We start from the raw sequence: 25,611 nt of genomic DNA, 5'->3' as shown, positions 1-25,611 counted from the left end.
CTCAGAGTGCCGCTGTTTGTTAGGGGGATGCGACTGAGAGTGCATAATTCCAGCAATACCGCCCTCTCCAACTGCACTTAAGAAGGAGGAGACTGAGGCGTCTGCATAATGCACATGCAGGGGGAAAACACAGAGGACATCGACGCTGTGATGATTAGTCAGCTATGAATCCATGTTTAGATGCTGTACTAGAAATTCTCCATTAGCCAATTTTATTTGGAACCTGGACACATTGAGACTTTGAATTGGATACACCTCGACTTCGTTTACTCGATCTTGAGCAAAATGTCGGACAGAACAATGGCGCGGCAAGTACTGCTGTTTATTTGGTTTCTCTCTCTCAGTTCATCTTACGGGCAGGTCAGTTACTCCATTCCTGAGGAAATGGCGAAAGGCTCTTTAGTCGGGAACATAGCGCAGGATTTGGGTTTAGATTTAAAGAGACTGAAATCGGGTAAAGCGCGTATTTATACAGGAGACAGCGCTGAATACATCGAGCTGAATAAAGAAAGAGGAGTCCTCCTTATCAAAGAGAGAATAGACCGAGAAGCGCTATGCGGACAGACAACGCCTTGCGCTCTACATTTACAGATTATTCTCGATAATCCTATGGAATTGTTTAGGGTAACTGTTGAAATTACAGACATAAATGACAATTCTCCTATATTTAAAAGAGATGAGAGACGATTTGAGATAAGCGAATCAGCAGTTGTAGGTTCAAAATTCATGCTGGAGAAAGCAATAGATGCAGACATTGGCGCAAATGACCTACAAAGCTATTTCCTGCAACCTACTGATCATTTTGATTTAAAACTTCATGGTCAGAGCGATGGGAGTAAAAAGGTTGAAATGATTCTACAAAAGCATTTAGACCGAGAAAAACAGGAAAACATGTCTCTGATATTAACCGCAATAGATGGTGGAGAACCACCGAAATCAGGAACAGTTCAAATTCATATTACAGTGCTTGATGTAAACGATAATGCTCCAGTTTTCACTAAGCCTATATATAGCGCGATAATTACAGAAAACTCCCAGAGCGGCACGCCACTCATCACTGTTAGCGCTTTTGATTCAGATAAAGGGACAAATGGAGAAGTCAGTTATTTAATTGCAAACAGTGATGGTAAGTCTGACATTTTTCATATTGATGAAAATGGATTGGTGACTTTAGTCGGAAAAGTTGACTTTGAAACATCTAAACATTATCAAATTGATATAGAAGCAGTAGATAATGGTGGACTGTCTGATTCTAGTAAAATAATTGTCGACGTGATTGATGTTAATGATAACGCGCCAGTCATCACAGTTATGTCAAAATCTAATGCAATACCTGAAGACTCTCCACAGAGTACTGTGATTGCCATCATCAGTGTTAACGATCCGGATTCTGACAGTAACGGACAGGTTCAGTGCAGTGTAAATGAAAACATTCCCTTTACAATCAAATCAACTTCTAATGGATTTTATAGCATTGTGACAGACAGTGATTTAGACCGAGAGCGCGAGTCTTGGTATAACATCAGTGTGACGTGCGCTGATGAGGGCGTGCCCTCTCTCTCCAGCAGCGTCACTCTCTCCTTAAAGATATCAGATGTGAATGATAACGCGCCTGTCTTTGACAAGAGCTTTTATGAGGCTTCTATTCAAGAAAACAACACACCGGGTCTTTCCATATTCACAGTCAGAGCCAAAGACGCAGATTTTAACCAGAATGCCCGTGTGTCTTACATACTGGAGGACTCATCTGTTAACGGAGTGCCTGTCTCCTCCTTAGTGTCTGTTAGTGCTGATAGTGGAATCATACATGCAGTACGATCTTTCGATTATGAGCAGATCAAAGATTTCCAGTTCCGCGTAAAAGCGCAGGATGGAGGCTCCCCTCCTCTCAGCAGCGTTGTGACCGTGAAAATAACGATTCAGGACCAGAATGACAACGCGCCTCAGGTTCTGTATCCGGTCCAGTCAGGTGCTTCTGTGGTGGCTGAAATAGTGCCACGTTCGGCTGATGTGGGTTATCTGGTGACTAAAGTGGTGGCTGTTGATGTGGACTCTGGACAGAATGCCTGGCTCTCATATAAACTGCAGAAAGCCACAGACAGGGCGCTGTTTGAAGTGGGCTTACAGAATGGAGAAATAAGAACTGTACGCCAAGTGACAGATAAAGATGCTGTCAAACAAAGACTCACTGTTGTAGTGGAGGACAACGGGCAGCCCTCTCGATCAGCTACAGTCAATGTTAACGTGGCGGTGGCGGACAGCTTCCCTGAAGTGCTCTCGGAATTTACTGACTTTACGCACGACAAAGACTACAACGACAACCTGACTTTCTATCTGGTCTTGGCCTTGGCTGTAGTTTCGTTTCTCTTTATCGTGTCTATCATTGCCATACTGTCAGTCAAATGCTACAGATGGAGACGCGAGCGGATGTTTTACAAATCTGGAGCGAATCTTCCAGTTATTCCGTATTATCCGCCTCTTTACGCAGACGTAGGGGGCACAGGAACTTTACAGCACGTGTACAATTATGAGGTTTGCAGAACCACTGACTCCAGAAAAAGTGATCTGAAATACGGCAGACCTTGCAGTGAGAGCATCATTAGTCTGGACACCAGCGGAACACAAACACTCACACATGCGCAAAGAGAGAGACTGAACTTTGATGATTGTGAGAATCAGGTGAGAATTATTTTATAGCCAAATTTTTAAAACTGTTTAGTGTTTCTCATATTTGTTATCTTTATTTTCTCTTGAAATGTTGTAATGTCGCGTCATCAGATTTCTGCTACTCCATTAAATCATTAAATATATGAATCGTTACATTATTTCTATCAGTTCTTTTTTTCTGGTTTGTATCTAATGGTTATTTTTTCTACACTTAACTTTCCCAGCACTGTAAAAAAAATTTACATGGAACATTTTTTTAAGAAAGAAAGAAAGAAAAAGAAAGTAAAGGCGAAATGGCACCCTGTTGCAAGCATAATGGACATAATTAAGTTTTGTCACTTAAAATCATTTTATTTATTTATTATTCTATAAAAACCAGAACTTGCATTTAATGTTTTATAGATATAGATAATATTTTCAGCAGCAGTGAAAGATCCTTTAAATTATCACTGACCTTATGTTCTATAAACAGCTTTGAAGAATGTAGTGTAACTATAGACAATTTAAGTAAAAGCTGCCCTCTTCCAGGTGCAATTTGCACCTTTTAATAGAATTAATATTTTCATAGGATTGCGACTTTTAATAGAATTATCGCTAATAAAAAAGCAGAATATACAGTTGCGATTCTTTTTCTTTATTTATTTATTTATTTATTTATTTATTTATTTATTTATTTATTTATTTATTTATTTATTTTTTTTTTGAAGCATTTACAATCTAGTTCGATGTACAAACGTTTTACAATAAGTTATGTGTGCACATATGAATAGGAATGAGTCCTATTGCGGTAGCTTTATTTTATTTATTTTAGTTTATTTTTATCTATTTGTTTGATTGTTTTGTGAAGTTTGCTTTTTAACATAGTTTTGATGTAATATTTCTCTAATGCTCTAAGTGCCGCTGTTGGTCAGTGTTTCTGTATAACAGACGCTAGTTTTTAGATCCTCCTCCACTTTCTGACATCACATTCTGCAGAATCTCTTTCATTCAGACGGTCTCCTCTTTACACTAAAGCATCTAAAGATCCTTTTCCTTGTGTTTTCGAATGAAGTTTAATGTTTTTCAAGCCTTGGGAACCTTTTGTTCTTCGACTATTCTTCTGTAGTGGAACTAAAATTTTGGATTATGTCGGTTCTTTGTTTTAACGTCCAAAGAGGCGCATCTTCGATGCGGATTTCATCATGGCTAATGCAGCCTCTCGTGCTGTTAGTCTTTGTCATGGCCGTTGCGCGCGGGCAGGTCCGTTATTCTATTCCAGAGGAGATGACAAAGGGCTCGCTGGTGGGAAATATCGTTCAGGATCTCGGTTTGGATGTAAAGAGGCTGAAATCTGGTCGAGCGCGGATCTTTACAGAGGACAGTCGTGAGTACATCGGTCTAAATGTGGATAAAGGGACTCTGGTTGTGAAAGAGAGGATAGATAGAGAGGAGCTGTGCGCCCAAGTGTCTCCCTGTTCCTTACATTTTCAGATCATTCTAGAAAATCCCATGGAGCTGCATAGAATTGATGTGGAAATATTAGATATCAATGATCATGCTCCAGTTTTCAAGAAAAAGGAGATTACTTTTCAAATTAGCGAATCTGCTTTGTCTGGGGCTCGATACTCTATTGATAGTGCAAAAGATCCAGATGTAGGTCTAAATTCACTTCAGATGTATAAATTGAATCCAAACGACCATTTTGTGCTCAAAACGTTGTCTCACACCGACGGCACTAAATATGTCGAAATGGTCTTGCAGACACCATTAGACAGAGAAAAACAGGAAGAGTATAATCTGATTTTAACCGCATTTGACGGTGGAACCCCCCAGAAAACTGGAACCTTGAAAATTAATGTTATTGTTTTGGATGCAAATGACAATGCGCCTGTTTTTAGTCAGTCTGTATATACAGCACTTGTCGCTGAAAATGCGCCGATGGGATCGTTCGTCTTAAAGGTTAGTGCAACTGATGCAGATCAAGGAACAAATAAACAAGTGTCATATTCATTCTCGGAAAGCAGCGACAGTATCGTAGATACATTCAATATTGATTCAACAAATGGCGATATTACTGTTATTGGCCATCTAGACTTTGAAAAATCAAAGAAATACGAACTGAATGTGGTGGCGACAGACAATGGTGGGTTAACAGATACTGCTAAAGTGATGCTGGAAATTACAGACGTTAATGACAATGCTCCTATGATTAATTTAATATCTTTTTCAAACCCTTTGCCAGAAAATTCAGCTCTTGAGACTGTAATAGCGATGCTGAATGTCAAAGATTTAGATTCAGGGAAAAATGGACAGGTGATGTGTTTAATTAATCCTAGTTTACCATTCCGAATCAGACGATCGTCCTCAAATTTCTACAGTCTGATTACTGATCAGCTTTTAGACCGTGAAAAAATGTCTGAATATAATATCACAATAACAGCTGTTGATGAGGGCTCGCCATCTTTCTCTGCTAATAAAACCTTGACTCTGAAAATCTCTGATGTCAATGACAACGCCCCTGTGTTTCAGAGTCAGTCATACACCGCATATGTGATGGAAAATAATTCGCCCGGAGTCTCTGTTTTATCTGTTAAAGCGCATGACAAAGACTCTGGCAATAACGCGCGTATTTCATATTTTCTAGAGGATATTGTCGTGAATGGCGTCTCTGCCTCGACGTTTATTTCAGTGAATGCAGAGAGCGGAGAGATTCTTGCTGTTCGTTCGTTTGATTATGAGCAAACAAAAGAATTTAACATTCGCGTAAAAGCGCAGGACGGAGGAAATCCTCCTCTCAGCAGCAACGTGAGCGTGAAAATAATCATTCAGGACCAGAATGACAACGCGCCTCAGGTTCTGTATCCGGTCCAGTCAGGTGCTTCTGTGGTGGCTGAAATAGTGCCTCGTTCGGCAGATGTGGGTTATCTGGTGACTAAAGTGGTGGCTGTTGATGTGGACTCTGGACAGAATGCCTGGCTCTCATATAAACTGCAGAAAGCCACAGACAGGGCGCTGTTTGAAGTGGGCTTACAGAATGGAGAAATAAGAACTGTACGCCAAGTGACAGATAAAGATGCTGTCAAACAAAGACTCACTGTTGTAGTGGAGGACAACGGGCAGCCCTCTCGATCAGCTACTGTCAATGTTAACGTGGCGGTGGCGGACAGCTTCCCTGAAGTGCTCTCGGAGTTCACTGACTTTACGCACGACAAGGACTACAACGACAACCTGACTTTCTATCTGGTCTTGGCCTTGGCTGTAGTTTCGTTTCTCTTTATCGTGTCTATCATTGCCATACTGTCAGTCAAATGCTACAGATGGAGACGCGAGCGGATGTTTTACAAATCTGGAGCGAATCTTCCAGTTATTCCGTATTATCCGCCTCTTTACGCAGACGTAGGGGGCACAGGAACTTTACAGCACGTGTACAATTATGAGGTTTGCAGAACCACTGACTCCAGAAAGAGTGATCTGAAATACGGCAGACCTTGCAGTGAGAGCATCATTAGTCTGGACACCAGCGGAACACAAACACTCACGCATGCGCAGAGAGGAAAACTGAATAATGAGGATTCTTTTGATCAGGTGAGCTCCAGTGAAAGATCATGAATATGACTTTCTGGTGTCATTTATTATTTTTTTGTCTTTATTTTTTCATTTATTTTTTTATTTTTTATTTTTTTTGCATTTTTTTATTTCTTTTATTTTTGTAATTAAAAAAAAGTTTCTGTATTTGAAATTTACTCTACCGATAACATTTTTGGTGGCTATACATTTTTCAGACTTGTTCATATCAAAACCAGAACCTTTCAATGTTTTATAGAAAATTAGATACAGACACAGTCAGTTTATATTTTTTATTTTACCAGTCAGTCAAGTAGGAGTTTTTTAGTGTGCTTATGTGTGAGCATTAGTGAGTCACAATGAATTTTGCCTGTGTTACTTATGGGCTATATTATAGTTTCTGCTTTGCTTTTGACTATTTTCCTTTCATCATATTCTAGATGTTCGTTTCAAAACACCATTTTATTCATATTTCAGCAAAATTCTGCCTTAACGCAAAATATATACTACTTTGGTCGCAATTCATGTTATTTTCTGTACTGCTCTTTAATAGTATTTTTTTATTTTGTCAGTGTAGTATTTTTCTGATGCACTAAGTGCCGCTGTTGGTCAGTATGTTCGGGCTTTAAACATTCATTTTTCTCCCTCCTCCACTTTCTGACATCACATTCTGCAGAATCTCTTTCATTCAGACGGTCTCCTCTTTACACTAAAGCATCGAGACATTTGCTGCCTTGTGTTTTCGGATGAACTTTGATATTTTTCAACTTTCTGAATCATCTGTTCTTAATCTTTTCTTCTGTAGTGGAATAGAAGATTTGGATTATGTCGGTTCTTTGTTGTTTTAACGCCCAAAGAGGCGCATCTTCGATGCGGATTTCATCATGGCTAATGCAGCCTCTCGTGCTGTTCGTCTTTGTCATGGCCGTTGCGCGCGGGCAGGTCCGTTATTCTATTCCAGAGGAGATGACAAAGGGCTCGCTGGTGGGAAATATCGTTCAGGATCTTGGTTTGGATGTTAAGAGGCTGAAATCTGGTCGAGCGCGGATCTTTACGGAGGACAGTCGTGAGTACATCGGTCTAAATGTGGATAAAGGGACTCTGGTAGTGAAAGAGAGGATAGATAGAGAGGAGCTGTGCGCCCAAGTGTCTCCCTGCTCCTTACATTTTCAGATCATTCTAGAAAACCCCATGGAGCTGCATAGAATCGATGTAGAAATATTAGATATCAATGATCATGCTCCTGTTTTTACTAGAAAAGAAATTGATTTTCAAATAAGTGAATCTGCTTTACCTGGGGCTCGATATTCAGTCGATAGCGCAAATGATCCTGATGTAGGTTTAAATTCTCTTCAGACATACAAATTAACTCCATCTGATCATTTCACAGTTAAAAGAACAAATCGAGTGATGGTTTGAAATACGTTGAAATGATTCTGCAAAAACCATTAGACAGAGAAACTGAGGAGGAGCATAAATTAATTTTGACTGCCTTTGATGGCGGAAGTCCTCAGAAAACAGGCACTATTAAAATAAACGTTATTGTTTTAGATGCAAATGACAATGCTCCTGTTTTTAGTCAGTCTGTCTATAAAGCATCTTTATTGGAGAATTCACCAAAGGGCACTGATGTCGTAAGTGTGACTGCAACTGATAAAGACAAAGGAACAAATGCTGAACTGACATATTCCTTTTCACAAAGATCAGGAAAGGCGATAGAGTTATTCAATATAGATTCCAAATACTGGAGATATTACAGTTAATGGTCCGTTAGATTTCGAGAAATCAAAAAAATATGAATTATACGTGGAAGCAACGGACAAAGGAGGATTAAGAGATACTAGCAAAGTGCATATTGAAATTACTGATATAAATGACAATGCTCCTCTAATAAGCGTAATTTCATTTTCTAACCCAATGCCTGAGAATTCAGCGCCAGAGACTGTGATAGCAATGCTGAATGTCAAAGATTTAGATTCAGGGAAAACGGAATAGTTAAATGTTCTGTTGCTCCAAATTTGCCTTTTAAAATACAGTCATCAAGCCCAAAATTTCTACAGTTTGTCACTGATCAGCTTTTAGATCGTGAAAAAATCTCAGAATATAATATCACAATAACAGCTATTGATGAGGGCTCACCGTCTTTTTCTACTAATAAAACACTGACTCTGAAAATCTCTGATGTCAATGACAACGCCCCTGTGTTTCAGCGTCAGTCATACACCGCATATGTGATGGAAAATAATTCACCAGGAGTCTCTGTTTTATCTGTTAAAGCGCAGGACAAAGACTCTGGCAATAACGCGCGTATTTCATATTTTCTAGAGGATATTCTTGTGAATGGCGTCTCTGCCTCCACGTTTATTTCAGTGAATGCAGAGAGCGGAGAGATTCTTGCTGTTCGTTCGTTTGATTATGAGCAAACAAAAGAATTTAACATTCGCGTAAAAGCGCAGGACGGAGGAAATCCTCCTCTCAGCAGCAACGTGAGCGTGAAAATAATAATTCAGGACCAGAATGACAACGCGCCTCAGGTTCTGTATCCGGTCCAGTCAGGTGCTTCTGTGGTGGCTGAAATAGTGCCTCGTTCGGCAGATGTGGGTTATCTGGTGACTAAAGTGGTGGCTGTTGATGTGGACTCTGGACAGAATGCCTGGCTCTCATATAAACTGCAGAAAGCCACAGACAGGGCGCTGTTTGAAGTGGGCTTACAGAATGGAGAAATAAGAACTGTACGCCAAGTGACAGATAAAGATGCTGTCAAACAAAGACTCACTGTTGTAGTGGAGGACAACGGGCAGCCCTCTCGATCAGCTACAGTCAATGTTAACGTGGCGGTGGCGGACAGCTTCCCTGAAGTGCTCTCGGAGTTCACTGACTTTCCGCATGACAAGGACTACAACGACAACCTGACTTTCTATCTGGTCTTGGCCTTGGCTGTAGTTTCGTTTCTCTTTATCGTGTCTATCATTGCCATACTGTCAGTCAAATGCTACAGATGGAGACGCGAGCGGATGTTTTACAAATCTGGAGCGAATCTTCCAGTTATTCCATATTATCCGCCTCTTTACGCAGACGTAGGGGGCACAGGAACTTTACAGCACGTGTACAATTATGAGGTTTGCAGAACCACTGACTCCAGAAAGAGTGATCTGAAATACGGCAGACCTTGCAGTGAGAGCATCACTAATCTGGACACCAGCGGTACACAAACACTCACACATGTACAGAGAGGAAAAATGAATAATGACGATTCTTTTGATCAGGTAAGCTCGAGTGAATTGTTATAAATATGATTTTTCTGCTTTCCGCTTTAGCTGTCAATTGTTTTGTTTTGTTTTTGTTTTTTGTTTTGTTTTCTTCTTCTTCTTCTTCTTCTTCTCAGATTTCCTTAATATTGTATTGTGTATGTGTTTACAAACGGAGTGCGTCTCAGTGAATTACGTATCATCTTTGTATCATAACTTGAGTCACTCAATCTATCAAAAGTGTTAAAAAGTACGTATTATTATTTATTATTATTATTATTATTATTATTATTATTATTATTCATTAGTATTAGTATTAGTATTAGTTTGTTTTTTATTATTATTTGCTCTGTATCGAACCATTTTTAATGCAATATTTCTGTTATACTCTAAGTGCCGCTGTTGGTCAGTATGTGGAGCTTTTAAACAGCCTTTCTTAGATCCTCCTCCACTTTCTGACATCATACAGTCTGCAGAATATCTTTCATTTACATGGTCTTTTTCAAACATTGGATAGTTGGACCATCGATTGGCTCTTCTTTTTTTATCAATGATGTTTTAAATCCTTTCTAAGTCTTCCTTTAGTTTTTTTTTTTTCACCTTTTTGTGAAAGGAGATTTGGATTATGTCGGTTCTTTGTTGTTTTTACGCTCAAAGAGGCGCATCTTCGACGCTGATTTCATCATGGCTAATGCAGCCTCTTGTGCTGTGTGTCTTTGTCATGGCCGTTGCGCGCGGGCAGGTCCGTTATTCTATTCCAGAGGAGATGACAAAGGGCTCGCTGGTGGGAAATATCGTTCAGGATCTCGGTTTGGATGTTAAGTGGTTGAAATCTGGTCGAGCGCTGATCTTTACGGAGGACAGTTGTGAGTACATCGATCTGAATGTGGATAAAGGGACTCTGGTAGTAAAAGAGAGGATAGATAGAGAGGAGCTGTGCGCCCAAGTGTCTCCCTGCTCCTTACATTTTCAGATCATTCTAGAAAACCCAATGGAGCTGCATAGAATCGATGTAGAAATATTAGATATCAATGATCATGCTCCTGTTTTTACTAGAAAAGAGATAAACTTTCAAATAAGCGAGTCTTGCCAGTTCCCGGTGCTCGTTTTCCTTAGACAGTGCGCACGATCCTGATGTTGGATTAAATACACTTCAGAGGTACACTCTGATACCAACTGATTATTTTTCATTAAAAGAACAATCGCGCAGTGATGGTACAAAATACGTTGAGATGGTTTTGCAGTCGCCTTTAGACAGAGAGAGAGATGAAGGAATTAAAATTAACCCTAACTGCAATTGATGGAGGGAGCCCTCAAAAATCTGGTACAATTAAGATAGGTGTCACAGTAATTGATGTCAACGACAACACACCCTGTGTTCAGTCAGTCAGTGTACAGAGTTTCTTTAGCAGAAAATGTGGCGATAGGTACAGGAGTGCTGACAGTAAGTGCTACAGACAAAGACAAAGGAGTGAATGGTGAGGTGACATATTCGTTTTCACAAAGCTCTGGGAAAGACTTAGACCTTTTTAGAATTAATCAGAACACTGGCGAAATTTTCGTAAATGGCTTGTTGGACTATGAAAGATCAAAGCAGTATGAACTGAATCTTGAAGCCATGGATAAGGGAGGACTAACAGATAATAGTAAAGTGCTTATTGAATTGACTGATGTTAATGACAATGCACCTGTTATTAGCGTTATTTCGTTTTCCAGTCCCATCCCAGAGGACTCCGCTCCAGACACAGTGATTGCAATGCTCAACATTAAAGATATAGACTCCGGTAAAAACGGACAATTCAAATGCTTCGTTAATTCAGATTTGCCATTTCACATTAAACCTTCTTCCTCAAATTTCTACACTTTGGTAACTGATCAGATTTTAGACCGTGAAATAATGTCTGAATATAATATCACAATAACAGCTATTGATGAGGGCTCCCCATCTTTTCTACTAATAAAACACTGACTCTGAAAATCTCTGATGTCAATGACAACGCCCCTGTGTTTCAGCGTCAGTCATACACCGCATATGTGATGGAAAATAATTCTCCAGGAGTCTCTGTTTTATCTGTTAAAGCGCATGACAAAGACTCTGGTAATAATGCGCGTATTTCATATTTTCTAGAGGATATTCTTGTGAATGGCGTCTCTGCCTCGACGTTTATTTCAGTGAATGCAGAAAACGGAGAGATTATTGCTGTTCGTTCGTTTGATTATGAGCAAACTAAAGAATTTAACATTCGCGTAAAAGCGCAGGACGGAGGAAATCCTCCTCTCAGCAGCAACGTGACCGTGAAAATAATCATTCAGGACCAGAATGACAATGCGCCTCAGGTTCTGTATCCGGTCCAGTCAGGTGCTTCTGTGGTGGCTGAAATAGTGCCTCGTTCGGCAGATGTGGGTTATCTGGTGACTAAAGTGGTGGCTGTTGATGTGGACTCTGGACAGAATGCCTGGCTCTCATATAAACTACAGAAAGCCACAGACAGGGCGCTGTTTGAAGTGGGCTTACAGAATGGAGAAATAAGAACTGTACGCCAAGTGACAGATAAAGATGCTGTCAAACAAAGACTCACTGTTGTAGTGGAGGACAACGGGCAGCCCTCTCGATCAGCTACAGTCAATGTTAACGTGGCGGTGGCGGACAGCTTCCCTGAAGTGCTCTCGGAGTTCACTGACTTTACGCACGACAAGGACTACAGCGACAACCTGACTTTCTATCTGGTCTTGGCCTTGGCTGTAGTTTCCTTTCTTTTTATCGTGTCTATTATTGCCATACTGTCAGTCAAATGCTACAAATGGAAACGTGAGCGGATGTTTTACAAATCTGGAGCGAATCTTCCAGTTATTCCGTATTATCCGCCTCTTTACGCAGACGTTGGGGGCACAGGGACTCTAAAGCAAGTGTTTAATTATGACATGTGTGGCACTGCCGACTCAAGAAAAAGTGATCTAAAATATGTCCGACCTTGTAGTCAGAGCATCATTAGTTTGGACGCCAGTGGAACTCAGACATTAACGCACATTCAGGAGCATAAACAGATATCCAGAGATACAGACAATCAGGTGAGGCTTGTCGAATGAGATTGTGTTTAATTCAATTGTTTAATTCAGTTTTGTTAATATTGCTTTTTCAAATATTCTTTTATTTATTATTGTGTTAAAACATCACGTATTGGAGTGAGTGGAGTTTCATGCATTTTCTTTTAACTTTCCACAAGAGATTTTTCTCTGTTTATTTATTTATTATTTATTGATTATAATTATTTCATCTTGTTTCAATAAGAAAGTTTTCTTTTCTCCACAATACCACCGTTTTCATAGACGGCTTTAAAAAAAAGCACCTGTGACAAGCATTTTGCAGTTCTGGGGTTGAACCCTAAGCGTCGCTGTTGGTTGATAAGGTAGATCTGTCTGATTTTATCCATCATACACGCCTTCCGTGCCACTTTCATATGAAAGGGCTGTGCATTTAGTACAAAGCCGTGCGCACAGCAGAAACCGGACGATGTTTTTACCAGACTGAGTTCTTGCTTTGGTTAATTTTTAGTTCTCACTATATATTTTTTAAATCTTTTCATTTTTTATATATATATATATATATATATATAGTGAGAGGTGATAGGTGAGAGATTAATCGAATCGCCGCCATCAACATGAGAAAGAAGGGCTTGTCATTCTACATGGACGCCTTGTGTTCTCCTGTTCTTTGTACACTTTCTCTGTAGCACATACGGGCAGGTCCGTTACTCCGTGCCAGAAGAGATGGCACCCGGTTCATTCGTCGGAGACATAGTTAAAGACCTAGGTCTTGAGCTTAAACGGCTGACAACGGGGAAAGCGCGGATCTTTGCAGCAGGTGGCCGGGAATATGTTGCGCTGGACCGGGAAAAGGACACATCATTATTAAGGAGAGGATCGACCGGGAGCTTTTGTGCGCTGGTGCCGTATCCGCATGCAGTCTGAGCTTTGAAGTCATCTTAGAAAATCCCATCGAGCTCTATCGCATCACCATAGAAATACTGGATGTTAATGACAACAGTCCTGCGTTTCCAAGAGGTGAAATTACATTGGAAATAAGTGAGTCTGCTTCAACCGGAGCGCGTTTTACTGTGGATAGCGCAGTTGATCCTGATGTCGGCATTAACAGTATTCAGAGTTATTCAATTCATCCTACTGATCATTTTACACTAAAGACACAAAGTCGATCAGGCAGTGGTAAGAATGTCGAGCTTGTTTTGCAAACTCATTTAGACAGAGAAAAACAAGAACATTTGTATTTGACCATAACTGCTATAGATGGGGGCGATCCTAAACGCTCTGGCACGGTAAAAATAAATATCATTGTTCTAGATACAAATGACAATGCTCCAGTTTTTCAAAAGGATAAATACAGAATATTTGTCCCAGAAAACACTGCAAAAGGAGCATTGCTGGTTATTGTTAATGCAACCGATGCGGATACAGTCTCAAATGCACAAATTGCATATTTTTTCGAACACACCACACCCAAAATCCGAGAACTGTTTTCTGTTGATCCATCCAGCGGTGAAATACGATTGATTGGTGAGCTTGATTTTGAGGAGTCTGCTATACATGAGTTTAAAATTCAAGCTAAAGACCAGGGGGGGGGTTATCAGATTCCTCTGAGGTGATTGTGGAAGTTACAGACGTGAATGACAACGCACCAAAAATGACGCTTATGTCTTTTTCCAACAGCATACCTGAAAATTCACCTCTTGGAACCGTAGTGGCCATGATAAATATACAAGACAGCGATTCTGAAGAAAATGGAAAGATTACCTGTTTTATTGACAGAGACCTTCCGTTTAAAATCGAATCATCTTTGACCAATTATTACAGTATTGTCACGGACTCCGAGCTAGACAGGGAAGACATACCTGAGTATAATATTACAATCACAGCAAAGGATAGCGGTAGTCCTTCATTGTTTAGTAAAAAGATTTTGAATGTAAAGATCACTGATGTTAATGATCACGCACCACAGTTTGAGCAGGATTCATATAATGCGTATGTGATGGAGAATAATTCGCCATCTCTGTCTTTGTTCAGTGTTAAAGCGCATGACGCAGATCTGGGAGCCAACGCACGCGTATCATACTTCATTTCAGACAATGATTTGAACGGTACACCAATTTCGTCATTAGTTTCTATAAACTCTGACAGTGGGACTGTTTATGCAACAAAATCATTTGATTATGAACAACTGAAGTCGTTTACAATCACAGTGAAAGCGCAGGACGGAGGCTCACCTCCTCTCAGCAGCAACGTGAGCATCAAAATAATCATTCAGGACCAGAATGACAACGCGCCTCAGGTTCTGTATCCGGTGCAGTCAGGTGCTTCTGTGGTGGCTGAAATAGTGCCTCGTTCGGCAGATGTGGGTTATCTGGTGACTAAAGTGGTGGCTGTTGATGTGGACTCTGGACAGAATGCCTGGCTCTCATATAAACTACAGAAAATCACAGACAGGGCGCTGTTTGAAGTGGGCTTACAGAATGGAGAAATAAGAACTGTACGCCAAGTGACAGATAAAGATGCTGTCAAACAAAGACTCACTGTTGTAGTGGAGGACAACGGGCAGCCCTCTCGATCAGCTACTGTCAATGTTAACGTGGCGGTGGCGGACAGCTTCCCTGAAGTCCTCTCTGAGTTCACTGACTTTACGCACGACAGGGAATATAACGACAACCTGACTTTCTATCTGGTCTTGGCTTTGGCTGTAGTTTCGTTTCTCTTTATCGTGTCTATCATTGCCATACTGTCAGTCAAGTGCTACAGATGGAGACGCGAGCGGCTGTTTTACAAATCTGGAGCGAATCTTCCAGTTATTCCGTATTATCCGCCTCTTTACGCAGACGTAGGGGGCACAGGAACTTTACAGCACGTGTACAATTATGAGGTGTGTGGCACTACCGACTCAAGAAAGAGTGATCTGAAGTTTTTGCGGCCCTCTAGTCAAAGTGTTTTAAACTTTGACTTGAGTGGCACAAGGACTGTGCCAAAGCAAAACAGAAATACAGAAGAGCCAGATGTTAGTGCAGAGGTGAGATTTCTTTGTGGTTTGTAAAGTATTGCTTAAAGTTTCCCCAAGTATACAGATTTTTTTTTTTCTTCTTTCTGAAGTTGCATTTCTTCATTTTTCATGTTTGCTTACTGTGTTTGAATCAGCGGCTAGTTGGTTTTCCTCAAGTTCACACAGGTGTGCTAGCAGAGGAACCACAGGTGTAGAGAATCAACTGTGAACATATGTTAATGCTTTAAAAAAAACATTTCTTTTTAATTCCTTTTTAAAACTTTGTCATTAAGTGTATTAACATTAACACATTTTTGTGTAATTTTAGTGTGTAAATACTTTTGGAGCAACTGTATATTCACAGAAGAAAAAAAATCTGTGGCATGTAAATGGAATCACTCCTTCAGAATGTGTCAGCTGTTGTCAGGAGGAGAAAACAGGAAATGCGCTCTGATCTCACAGACTGCAGAGTCGTGGGGGAGGGGCTGTGTGCGGAGAGGCGAGTCGAGGCTAATGCAGCAAAATCCAACCCGAATCCTTGTTTTTAACAGATGTTGAACTACTTGCAAAGCAACTAAGTGCCAGCTCTGATATCTGCATTCTCACATATATCAGGTTTTGTTTCATGTAGGAGATTCTGATGGTCCAAAGGGCAGTAAAGCAGAGGAGAGAGAAATAGAGAGATGGAGGAGGCACTTCCACTGCAGAAAGAACAGGGTCACATCACACTATTTTTTCACTCACTGACCCATTTTCTGCTTCACACACACATTATTGCCCTGATCGTACAGTGGCACTAAAATATATACTGATACTGAGACTGTATACATTATTTTCAGCAGAAGAGGCAAATATGTGATGGTAAACAAGATGAGGCAGGGGTGGGGAGAGACTTATTCAGCATCACTATATAAAATCACTGCAGTGCGATGCTGGCAGCCATTTTGAGACAGAACAACTATCTATAGAGCTGGGCAACCCTGTACAGGCAATGCAGACATGGAGATAATAACAAATTAACCACAGCTATCACAAATGCAGAAAAAACATTGAGACTTAGAAATGCCCATGTTTTTCTGCTCTTGTCATCAAAACACACAGCAATCAGGCATGCACACAATTAATTAGCTGTAGCTTCACTTGAATATCCCATTCTGCTCTGAAACGCAACATGTTACGGAAGTAAATTTGCTTCTTGGGGGTCTTTTCAGGTTGACTTCAATTTTATTGGTGTATTTTCCAGAGTACCCTACTGGCTTCTCTTTAATAGGCTCGTTATTGTTATCAGAGCCTCTATTCTCTGCAGCACATTAAAGAAGAGACATATGGTAGTCAGATGTTCTGCTTGTTAATGGAATCTGCTACTATGGGATGTTTCTACTTAAAATAACCATTTTAGTAACATTTTCCTGTCATTTTTCCGAAATGAAAATGTCTTAAATGTCTTCAGTGTCTACTTGAATTATAAGTCAATCATGGCCAAACACGCCTTCTGTTGTTTGTGTGTAGTGGACACATCTGCATTTCTTCGGTTGTGACTGTGTGAACCGTTACCCTCTTTGCCTTTGTGTGTCCCACATCTGGCTTTCATTTTTCTAATCTTCAGTTCCTGGACTTATTAGAGCCTTTTCTTTAATCTACATAATAAATCCACATGCTGTTAAGCTTTGTGAGCTGTTTCCTCACAAATCACTGAAATTAGCTTCTTGCTTCAAAGCATTCTTAATTGGCAGATCGTTGTTGTGTAAAAGCCAATGTGAACAGTTAAGGACACTGTTTTATATTTAAAATTAAGCTCACTGTTGTATCCTGTGTTCTGCTTTCTCTTTACCTGACTTATCTTGAATCTTGAATTATGTTAAACAGAAGGGACTTGACTGATTGCACGGTGTGTTTCACTAATGCTTTCTTTGAAACACATGTATGTTTACTTAGCTTCACAAAGAACATTTTATTCCTAAGGTACAGTGTATAGCTATCAAAGTCAGGCATTTAAAAGCTTTATGTCTCTATGTTTGAGTATGTTTATTGTGTATATTTTGTTGCGCATAGCATAACAGAAGCATTTAATGTCTTTTATGCTTGAAAAACAGTTTGCTTGTTTCATGCGCATCTTTAAATTAATTCTTCTTATAAATAGTTCCTGCTTTATTTTCTGTCCTTTTCTGATTCTCACTTTGATTCAGCAGTGCGTTTATCCTTAAGAAATCTGTCTCCTGTAAGCTTTGTGAACAGGTGTGGCTCTCAGAACAGATTAATACAGGATGATTGTTGATTCAGAGAGGAATTCTGTTATTTGAAGTGTGCATGGTCTTACATGTGACACAAATCATACAGAGTCATGCTGGCTCGAGGCATCCATGCAGCATTCTGTGTAAGTTTGGGTGCCTTGTTTTGTGCGTTTTTGCAGTGTGTATGCAGTGTGTGTGTGTCCTCATCTTGCAGCACGCTGATCCTCTGAAAGGATTAAACGGGGTTTATCAAGGCCAGTGAGACAGTAGGACACACACATTCAGTGACCTGTGTCTACAGTCAGTAAATTAAAGCCACGTGGCTGCAAAGCCATTTATACTAGTTGTTTTTGTTCCTTTATATCTGAATATGGGTCATGTAATTTGATGTTTGGCTCTTTTTCCTGTTGATTTCAAATATAACTTTTTAACATAAAAACTAAAATTAATCTAATGCCTTGCATATAATTTGTGTACCTTTTAGCAAATTATTCATCTCTATACAAGGGAAGATGTCTTTCCTTCAAGTCTATTTCTCTCCTCCTGTCTCTTATTTCTCCCCTCCCCCTCTCCATCTGCACCTCCCTGCAGTCTTTGTCTGATATATTTATGGGTTCTGCACAGTCAGTTAGTGATTTTGCCAAAAAAAAAATCCCAAAACATGCATGTTTTTCACCACAAGCACTTAAATTTTGCCTTTGGTCACACTGATTATAATTCTTGTTTTGTTTGCATAGAGCTTATGTTTGTGCATAAATGAGAGATGATGGTCATTTCCGTTCTTGTTTTTGTGGAGGATAAATATGCTTTGTTCTGTGTTTATAAATGTTTATAAATGCCTCCTGTTTTCTCCTCTCATGGTGCCCCCCCCTTCCTCTTCTGGCCCATTTTCCATCCCTTGGTGGGATGGTGTTGCCAGGGCAACAAGCTGACTCATGGGCAGGGCTGTACCATTATTCTTGAGTCCACGGGGGGGCAGTGAATGGTTCAGAGCTGGATGTGATGTAGTTAGGTGCTGCTCAAGGCCTTTGACACCCCTGCTGTAGATGGAGGCGTGCAGTAGCCAGAGATTCTGGGCTAATGTGTTGGGGGAAGGGACAAGTGTGTGTGTGTGTGTGTTTTTATATGGAGCATGATTGTATCAGTAAGAGTTGGAATTCTGTTTTTATTAATTTGTTTGTTTTCTTTATGGTTCTTTGAATAATTCTTCTACAATAATATTTTATTTCCACCACCACCACCCCCCGCCCTGCACACTTATGAATAGAATGCGTACATAAAACAATTTTGTTACATAGCCGACATCTTCATGTTTCTAATAAAATGACTTTTTACAAAATAGATCATTAGACATATTTTGTGAACACTTTGAGCACTTGTCATTGCAATAATTTCTTTCTGCAATGTCATCTGCAGTTACGAAAGATGAGATTTGTGTGTGAGAGTGATATGAAGGAGATTTGAATTATTAATATCTGAAGGTGCTGCTCATCAGAGGTGTTTCTCTGCACATTCTTTCTTTTTCTCTTTGTCTTTTATTTAAATCTATTTCTTACAAACAAATGATCACGTATTTCTGTTCTTGCTGAAGTTTACTGAGACTGAATCGTTTGGTAAGTATGAGGGTCCTGCACACGTCTGCTTTTGCATCACTCTAATCAAATGTGTTTTGTTTCTTCTTCTTCTTCTTTTTCATGTTCATGTTGCTGCTGATGCTGTGATATCATCATCTCCTGCTAATGTGACTGATCCATACCTGTGTCTGCAATTCAAGGTAAGAAAAGCATTGAAGAATACACAAACACATGTCTCGCCCAAACAATGTAGTTTTATGTTTGTGTGTGTTTAATCATATACACATTTTAATATTCCACATCTAAAAGTAAAAACATAGATTTGCTTTCTATAGGCACTCATATTTTGCATATCTTCTATATATGCTACTAGTCAATAGTTTGGATACACTTAAATGAATTTGTTTCTTATAATCTTAAGGTCTTTTTTTTTTCCCCCTAAAGGCTTTTACTTAAAAGCTTGCAATTAGTTTTGTAGGTAAATATAAATTGTCTGTATATGCCTTTACAAAATATTTTTGTTTGTTTGTTTGAGTGGATATTTAAAGAAATGTATTATTCAATGGTTTAGAAAATACTAATAATAAGCAATATGTGTCCAAACTTTTGACTGGTTATGAACATTATATTAAATTTTATTGCACCTCAAACCCTTTTAACCTTATAGTATGTCACATTTGTTTCATATTTTCTCATTATGCTCACATATATTCATTTTTACCGTTTTTTCTAAGTGAGTTGTAGCTGGTGTTTTTGAATATTTCACTGTTGTATCTTAAAATAGACCAGCCTATGTCTAAAATCGATTAAACATTTCAAATTGTATGGCATCATTAAGATTTTCTGCACCATTGTAGTTTAACTGGGGCTGTTGTATGTGATGCAGCTGTCTGAGTGTTCTATGTAGTTAGTCTGTGATACCAAATGACTGTACTGTTGTTTGGATCGAGGTTTATTTCATTGTATGAGGAGGCTGTTGACTGGTTTGCTGGGAGCTGATTGGATTACAGATGGAGCTTGTGTGTGTGTGTGTGTGTGTGTGTGTGTGTGTGTGTGTGTGTGTTTGGCGGTGGCTGAGTACAGCAGCAGGCGTTCGGCTGAGTGTCGCTGTCCAGCGTTCTAGTGCTGAAACGGGCTCTTGCATCACCCTCCTTCTCAGTGTCTGTAATAGCAACATTTGAGATCCGCTGTCTCTCAGCCCTTCAGCTTGCTTTTTTTAAACAAAAAAAAAGTTTTAGCCTTTGCTTTTTTCGAGTGTTTATCTATCGTTTTTAATAAATTAAAACAAGTTTTGTACCGTTTTTGTTTCGTTTATATATAAACCTGTATATGCCGTTGTTGTCTACTTTCCGCTCGCCCTTCCCCTCCTGCTTTTGAACACGTGCTCGCAGAACTGCAGTTCATTAAACTCACCACAGGACGGCGGTAAAGATAACACACAAACACACGTGCAGCTGTCAGTCACGTGGTTATAATTTAACATTCTTAAGAGGTCTACAAATCTATCATCTGTGCACAAATAAAGATTTGTTCGCGTCAGGTGGCATCAGTGATTTACATTATATTTATAGAAACTGCAGAACAGCAAAATAACGATTATTGGGAAAGTACTAGAAATGTTATCATGCAGTATATTTATACGCCCAACTTTTAAACAGTTATTATATCTTTAATGAATCACATTTAAATCACACAGTAGCAACAAATCAACAATAATTTAAAATGTTGTTACTGTTGTGTGACTTAAACTACTATACATTTTCTGTATCTTTATAATGACAATAATATATTTATAATATATATATATATATATATATATATATATTTATATTTATATGTAATATAAGATTAAAACAATAGAAACATAAAGCATAAATGAGTTTTCTATTGATGTATGATTTGTTAGGATAGGACAATATCTGGCCGAGATGCAACTATTTGAAAATCTGGAATCTGCAGGTGCAAAAAAAAAATCAAGATATTAAGAAAAACGACAAAAGTTGTCTAAATGAAGTTCTTATCAATGTGCATTACTAATCAAAACTTAAGTTTTGATGTATTTATGGTAGGAAATTTACAAAATATCTTAATGGAACATGATCTTTACATAATAGCCTAATGATTTTTGGCATAAAAGAAAAATCGATCATTTTGACCCCTACAACGTATTATACTTATAACTGATTTTTGTGGTCCAGGGTCCATTAAATGTATTTAAATATACAGAAACTGTATAAAAGTATTGTCTAAAAATTGGATGTTCATTGCATTATTATTATTATTACCATTTAAATTATGTTTGCTATTATTGTGTGTGTGGTTCTGTGTGTGTATGTACATATACATAGACACACACACACACACACACACACAATATATATATATATATATATATATATATGTATATACATATATATATGTACATATGTACACACACACACACACACACACACACACAATAATAGCAAACATAATTTAAATGGTAATAATATATATATATATATATATATATATATATATATATATGTGTGTGTGTGTGTGTGTGTGTGGAAGACATTCATTCATTCTCGCCTCACCATGGAGCAGAGGGAGAGAGAAAGATATGTGTTGTTCTGCATGACTCCTTTAGACAGGAAACAGCAGTGAAAAAAAAAATCTTTTAGGGTAAGATATCTGAATACTTGTTGGGTAGTTGTTGTGCTTTTTTATCTTATAAAATCTAGACAGATGTTTTACTGGGTGAAAGGATTCACTGGATTTGCTCACATACAGCCCAGCAGCACCATACTTTAGGGACATGATCAGTATAGATGTGTTTTGGTCCTTTGAGGTCGGATTTATCTGCCGGTGATAAATAGTATAGGTATATCACTTAATTTAATGTACTTGATCAACTGTAATTATATCATTTTGACAGATAGGTAATCTGTAGTATGGTTTTAGCCTGTACAAGATAAATAATCTGTCAGATAAGTAATCTGTAGTATGGTCTCAAGGCCTTAAAGCCTGAGAACATATTTAAAATTGTGGGAATTGCTCTCTTTTAAGCCTAGAAATATGTATTTAAATCCTAACAATCTGTCGTGCAATAAAAGCAATATTTACAACGTTTTGGGCACTATTTACATGTTATGAGATAACAAAGAGGGAAAACTGCGCCGTCTAGTGGCGTGTCATTGTAATCCTTATTTGACATGTAGAATGTTTTGTATAGTATTGAATATAGAATATTGCATGTATTAAGTCGTCCTCGTATCATTTGTTTTACGTGTTTTATCATTATAAAATATTAAACTGCATATTTATTACCTTGTAATGCAACACTGCCAGAGTTGCCAGTAGACGTTTTCAGTGTTTTTGTGGTCTGTGGCCGTGTTCACAAATTGGCAGCGTTCCCTTGAGTCTCTAATGTTCTTGATCTCGGCTTGTAAATATTTTAAACCTCATGGGATCACTGGCATGTGTGCTGGAAACAGGTCGACCTGAGCTGTGAAAGTTTCTCCAAGCGCTAGGAGAAGTGTGTGGGTGTCTCTTTCGCTGTGTGTGTGATGCTTGTGTGTGTGTGCAAAAGGACGGACCTCTTTGTGACTCAGTCCCCGCCCTGTTGCGCAGCGGAGGCGCAGCTAATTCAGGGAGTTTTGGAGAAGAGCTAGATGGAGGACTGTTTTTTCCTCTCTTGTGATTTACCGAAAGGCTTACAGCCGTCATGAATTATGTTAAACTTTTTTCTTCACCTCGCTCGAATCGGATTGCGTTACGCGCGACATCGTAGCGCCACTTTGTTGGGAATATGGATTCTGTAAGACGAAAAAGTTGAAACTTTTCCCCTCCCCGGATCGCACATAATGGAGAGGAGACGCTCGTGGCCCGTGCTCTGCCTCGCGCTCTCCCTCATGCACCTCTCAGTCGCGTCTGGTGAGCTCCGTTATTCGGTACCGGAGGAACAAAACCCAGGGTCTGTCGTTGGGAATATAGCGAGGGATTTGGGTCTCAGCGCGATGAGAAGTACTGAAAGAAACCTACAAGTCGTCTCGGGATCTAACGCGCAATATTTCGAGGTAAATCCTAACGGTGTCTTAGTTATTAAAGAGACTATAGATAGGGAGCGCATTTGCGCTTTAAGTTCGATTTGCTCTTTGCACCTTCAAATCCTTCTTCAGAACCCTTTAGAAATTCACAGAGTTCTTGTTCAAATTGATGATGTAAACGACAACGCGCCGCAGTTTCCAAACGTGAATGCATCGCTAGAGATTTCCGAGGCGGCCGCTCCAGGGACGCGGTTCCGTCTGGAGAGCGCACGCGATCCCGATGTGGGCATTAACTCCCTACGCACGTACAGCCTCTCCAGCAGCGATTATTTTGTTTTAAACGTGGAGACTAAAAGCGACGGCAGTAAGTTTCCAGAGCTCGTCCTGGAAAAGGCTGTGGACCGGGAGGCGCAGGCCGCGTTTCGCCTCTTGCTCACGGCCGTGGATGGAGGACAGCCGGAGAAGTCCGGGACCACCCTCCTGCTTATTAAGATTCTGGACGTGAATGACAACGCGCCGGTGTTTGATGAGCCGGTGAAAAGGGTTAGTCTTTTGGAAAACTCTCCTCCAGGAACGCTTGTGACTAAACTGAATGCCACTGATATGGACTCTGGGATAAACGGGAAAATATCTTACTTATTCAGTAAATATATGCCAGAGAGAATACTTAAAATGTTCAGTGTTGATTCTAAATCAGGGGAAATCCGTGTTGTGGGGGATGTGGATTATGAGGAAGCGAATGTGTATGACATCACAGTTCAAGCCAGGGACGGAGGCTCTCCTGCCATGGAGGGCTCATGCAACATCAAAGTGGAAATAATCGATGTGAACGATAACACTCCGGAGGTGACATTAACCTCACTAACCAGCCCCATCCGGGAGGATGCTGAAACAGGCACTGTTATTGCGTTAATCAGTGCAAAAGACTTAGATTCTGGGGATAATGGAAAAGTCACACTTAGAGTATCCCCAGGGCTTCCGTTTAAACTAAAGTCAGCCTTTGGAGAACACTACACACTTGTGACCGACGGTCGTCTAGACAGAGAAGTCATTGATGAGTACACTGTTGTTGTCACTGCGACTGACTCCGGTTCGCCTCCGCTATCCTCTCAGAAGACTTTTGCGGTTCGTTTATCCGACGTGAATGATAATGCTCCAGTGTTCTCGCAGAACTCCTACTCAGTGGATGTAGCTGAAAATAACGCTCCTGGTACTCCGATAGTAACCGTTTTGGCATCCGACCCGGATGTTGGAGACAACGCCCGATTGTCATACTCCATCCTCCCAACTACCATCCATGGCAGTCCCATTTCCTCATACGTCTACATCAATCCTGAAAATGGGAACATCTTCACCATGCGCTCTTTGGATTATGAGCAAATGAATGCATTCAAGATCGAAGTGCAGGTGCGTGATGCTGGAACGCCGCCGCTGACGTCTAATGTCACCGTGCATGTTTTTGTGGTTGACCAGAATGACAACCCACCTGTTATCCTTTACCCAACATACTCTGAAGACGAAGGGATCCGGCTGACCGTCCCGCACGGTGCACCTGTCGGCCACCGGGTCAACAAGATCGTCGCTGTTGACCCCGACAGTGGCCACAATGCTTGGCTCTTCTACAGCATCGCTCCAGGAGATGATTCATCGCTGTTTCACATCGAACCGCACACGGGCGAACTGCGTACCGCACAGAAACTCATGGACGATGAACAGGGTGGTAAAACCCACCCAGCTTATAACTTCATAGTGGTTGTGCGAGACAACGGCCAGCCAGCTTTGTCCACTAGCGTTTCGGTTACAGTTACCATAGAAGAAAAAAGCCCAGACAAATCTACAGACTTCCGTATAACGCCACACAAGGGGACTGGTATGACGGATGTCACTCTGTACCTCATCATCTCATTGGGCTGCGTGACATTGGTGTCGCTCTTGACCATGGTGGTGCTCTTGGTACGATGCATCAGGCACAAGGGTGGTTCGATGTGCTGCTATTCCAGAACGGGCTTCCGTTCCAGGCACTCCTACCAGCAGAGAGCTCATAAGGACCTTCACCTCCAGCTTAACACTGATGGACCCATTAGGTATATGGAGGTGGTCGGAGGGCCTCAGGAACCTCACACAAGGACCTACAGGCCCTGTTACTCAACGCTCTCCAGCAGGAGTGACTTTGTGTTTGTCAAGACTCCCATGTTGAGTCATAACAACACATTAAACATGACTTTGACTAGGAAGCACTTAATGAACTCAGCCAATGAGGTGAGAGCATACTCATCCCCA

At 40.1% G+C, this 25,611-nt stretch overlaps 2 protein-coding genes and 2 pseudogenes across 3 annotated transcripts in view; all 4 read left to right on the top strand.

The window, feature by feature from the left end:
• Window positions 1-68: 68 nt before the first annotated feature.
• The window catches only part of LOC127175971 (protocadherin gamma-C5-like), a 42,558-nt gene continuing 17,015 nt past the window's right edge, over window positions 69-25,611 (top strand). Inside the window, exon 1 of one of the 2 annotated variants that reach the window (XM_051127338.1) lies at window positions 69-2,679. In XM_051127338.1, coding sequence (XP_050983295.1) covers window positions 286-2,679 — 2,394 coding nt within the window. In that variant the 5' untranslated portion in view covers window positions 69-285. Of the gene's footprint in view, window positions 2,680-22,914; window positions 25,591-25,611 lie in introns of those variants that run through there. The other variant, XM_051127337.1, reaches the window with a different exon arrangement.
• Window positions 3,566-6,225, top strand: LOC127175975 (protocadherin gamma-A5-like). Its single transcript, XM_051127351.1, is given in 2 exon segments — window positions 3,566-6,049; window positions 6,052-6,225. Coding segments are annotated over 2 exon segments (2,289 nt in total). The 5' UTR covers window positions 3,566-3,792; the 3' UTR covers window positions 6,084-6,225.
• LOC127175974 (protocadherin gamma-A11-like) lies at window positions 7,021-9,453 on the top strand (annotated as a pseudogene).
• LOC127176665 (protocadherin gamma-A12-like) lies at window positions 10,180-15,514 on the top strand (annotated as a pseudogene).

Source organism: Labeo rohita, chromosome 14 (assembly GCF_022985175.1).
Source record: "Labeo rohita strain BAU-BD-2019 chromosome 14, IGBB_LRoh.1.0, whole genome shotgun sequence".
In the NCBI taxonomy this organism is placed as follows: domain Eukaryota; kingdom Metazoa; phylum Chordata; class Actinopteri; order Cypriniformes; family Cyprinidae; genus Labeo; species Labeo rohita.
Note: the sequence above shows the minus strand (reverse complement) of the source record. Positions and strands in the feature narration are given on the sequence as shown.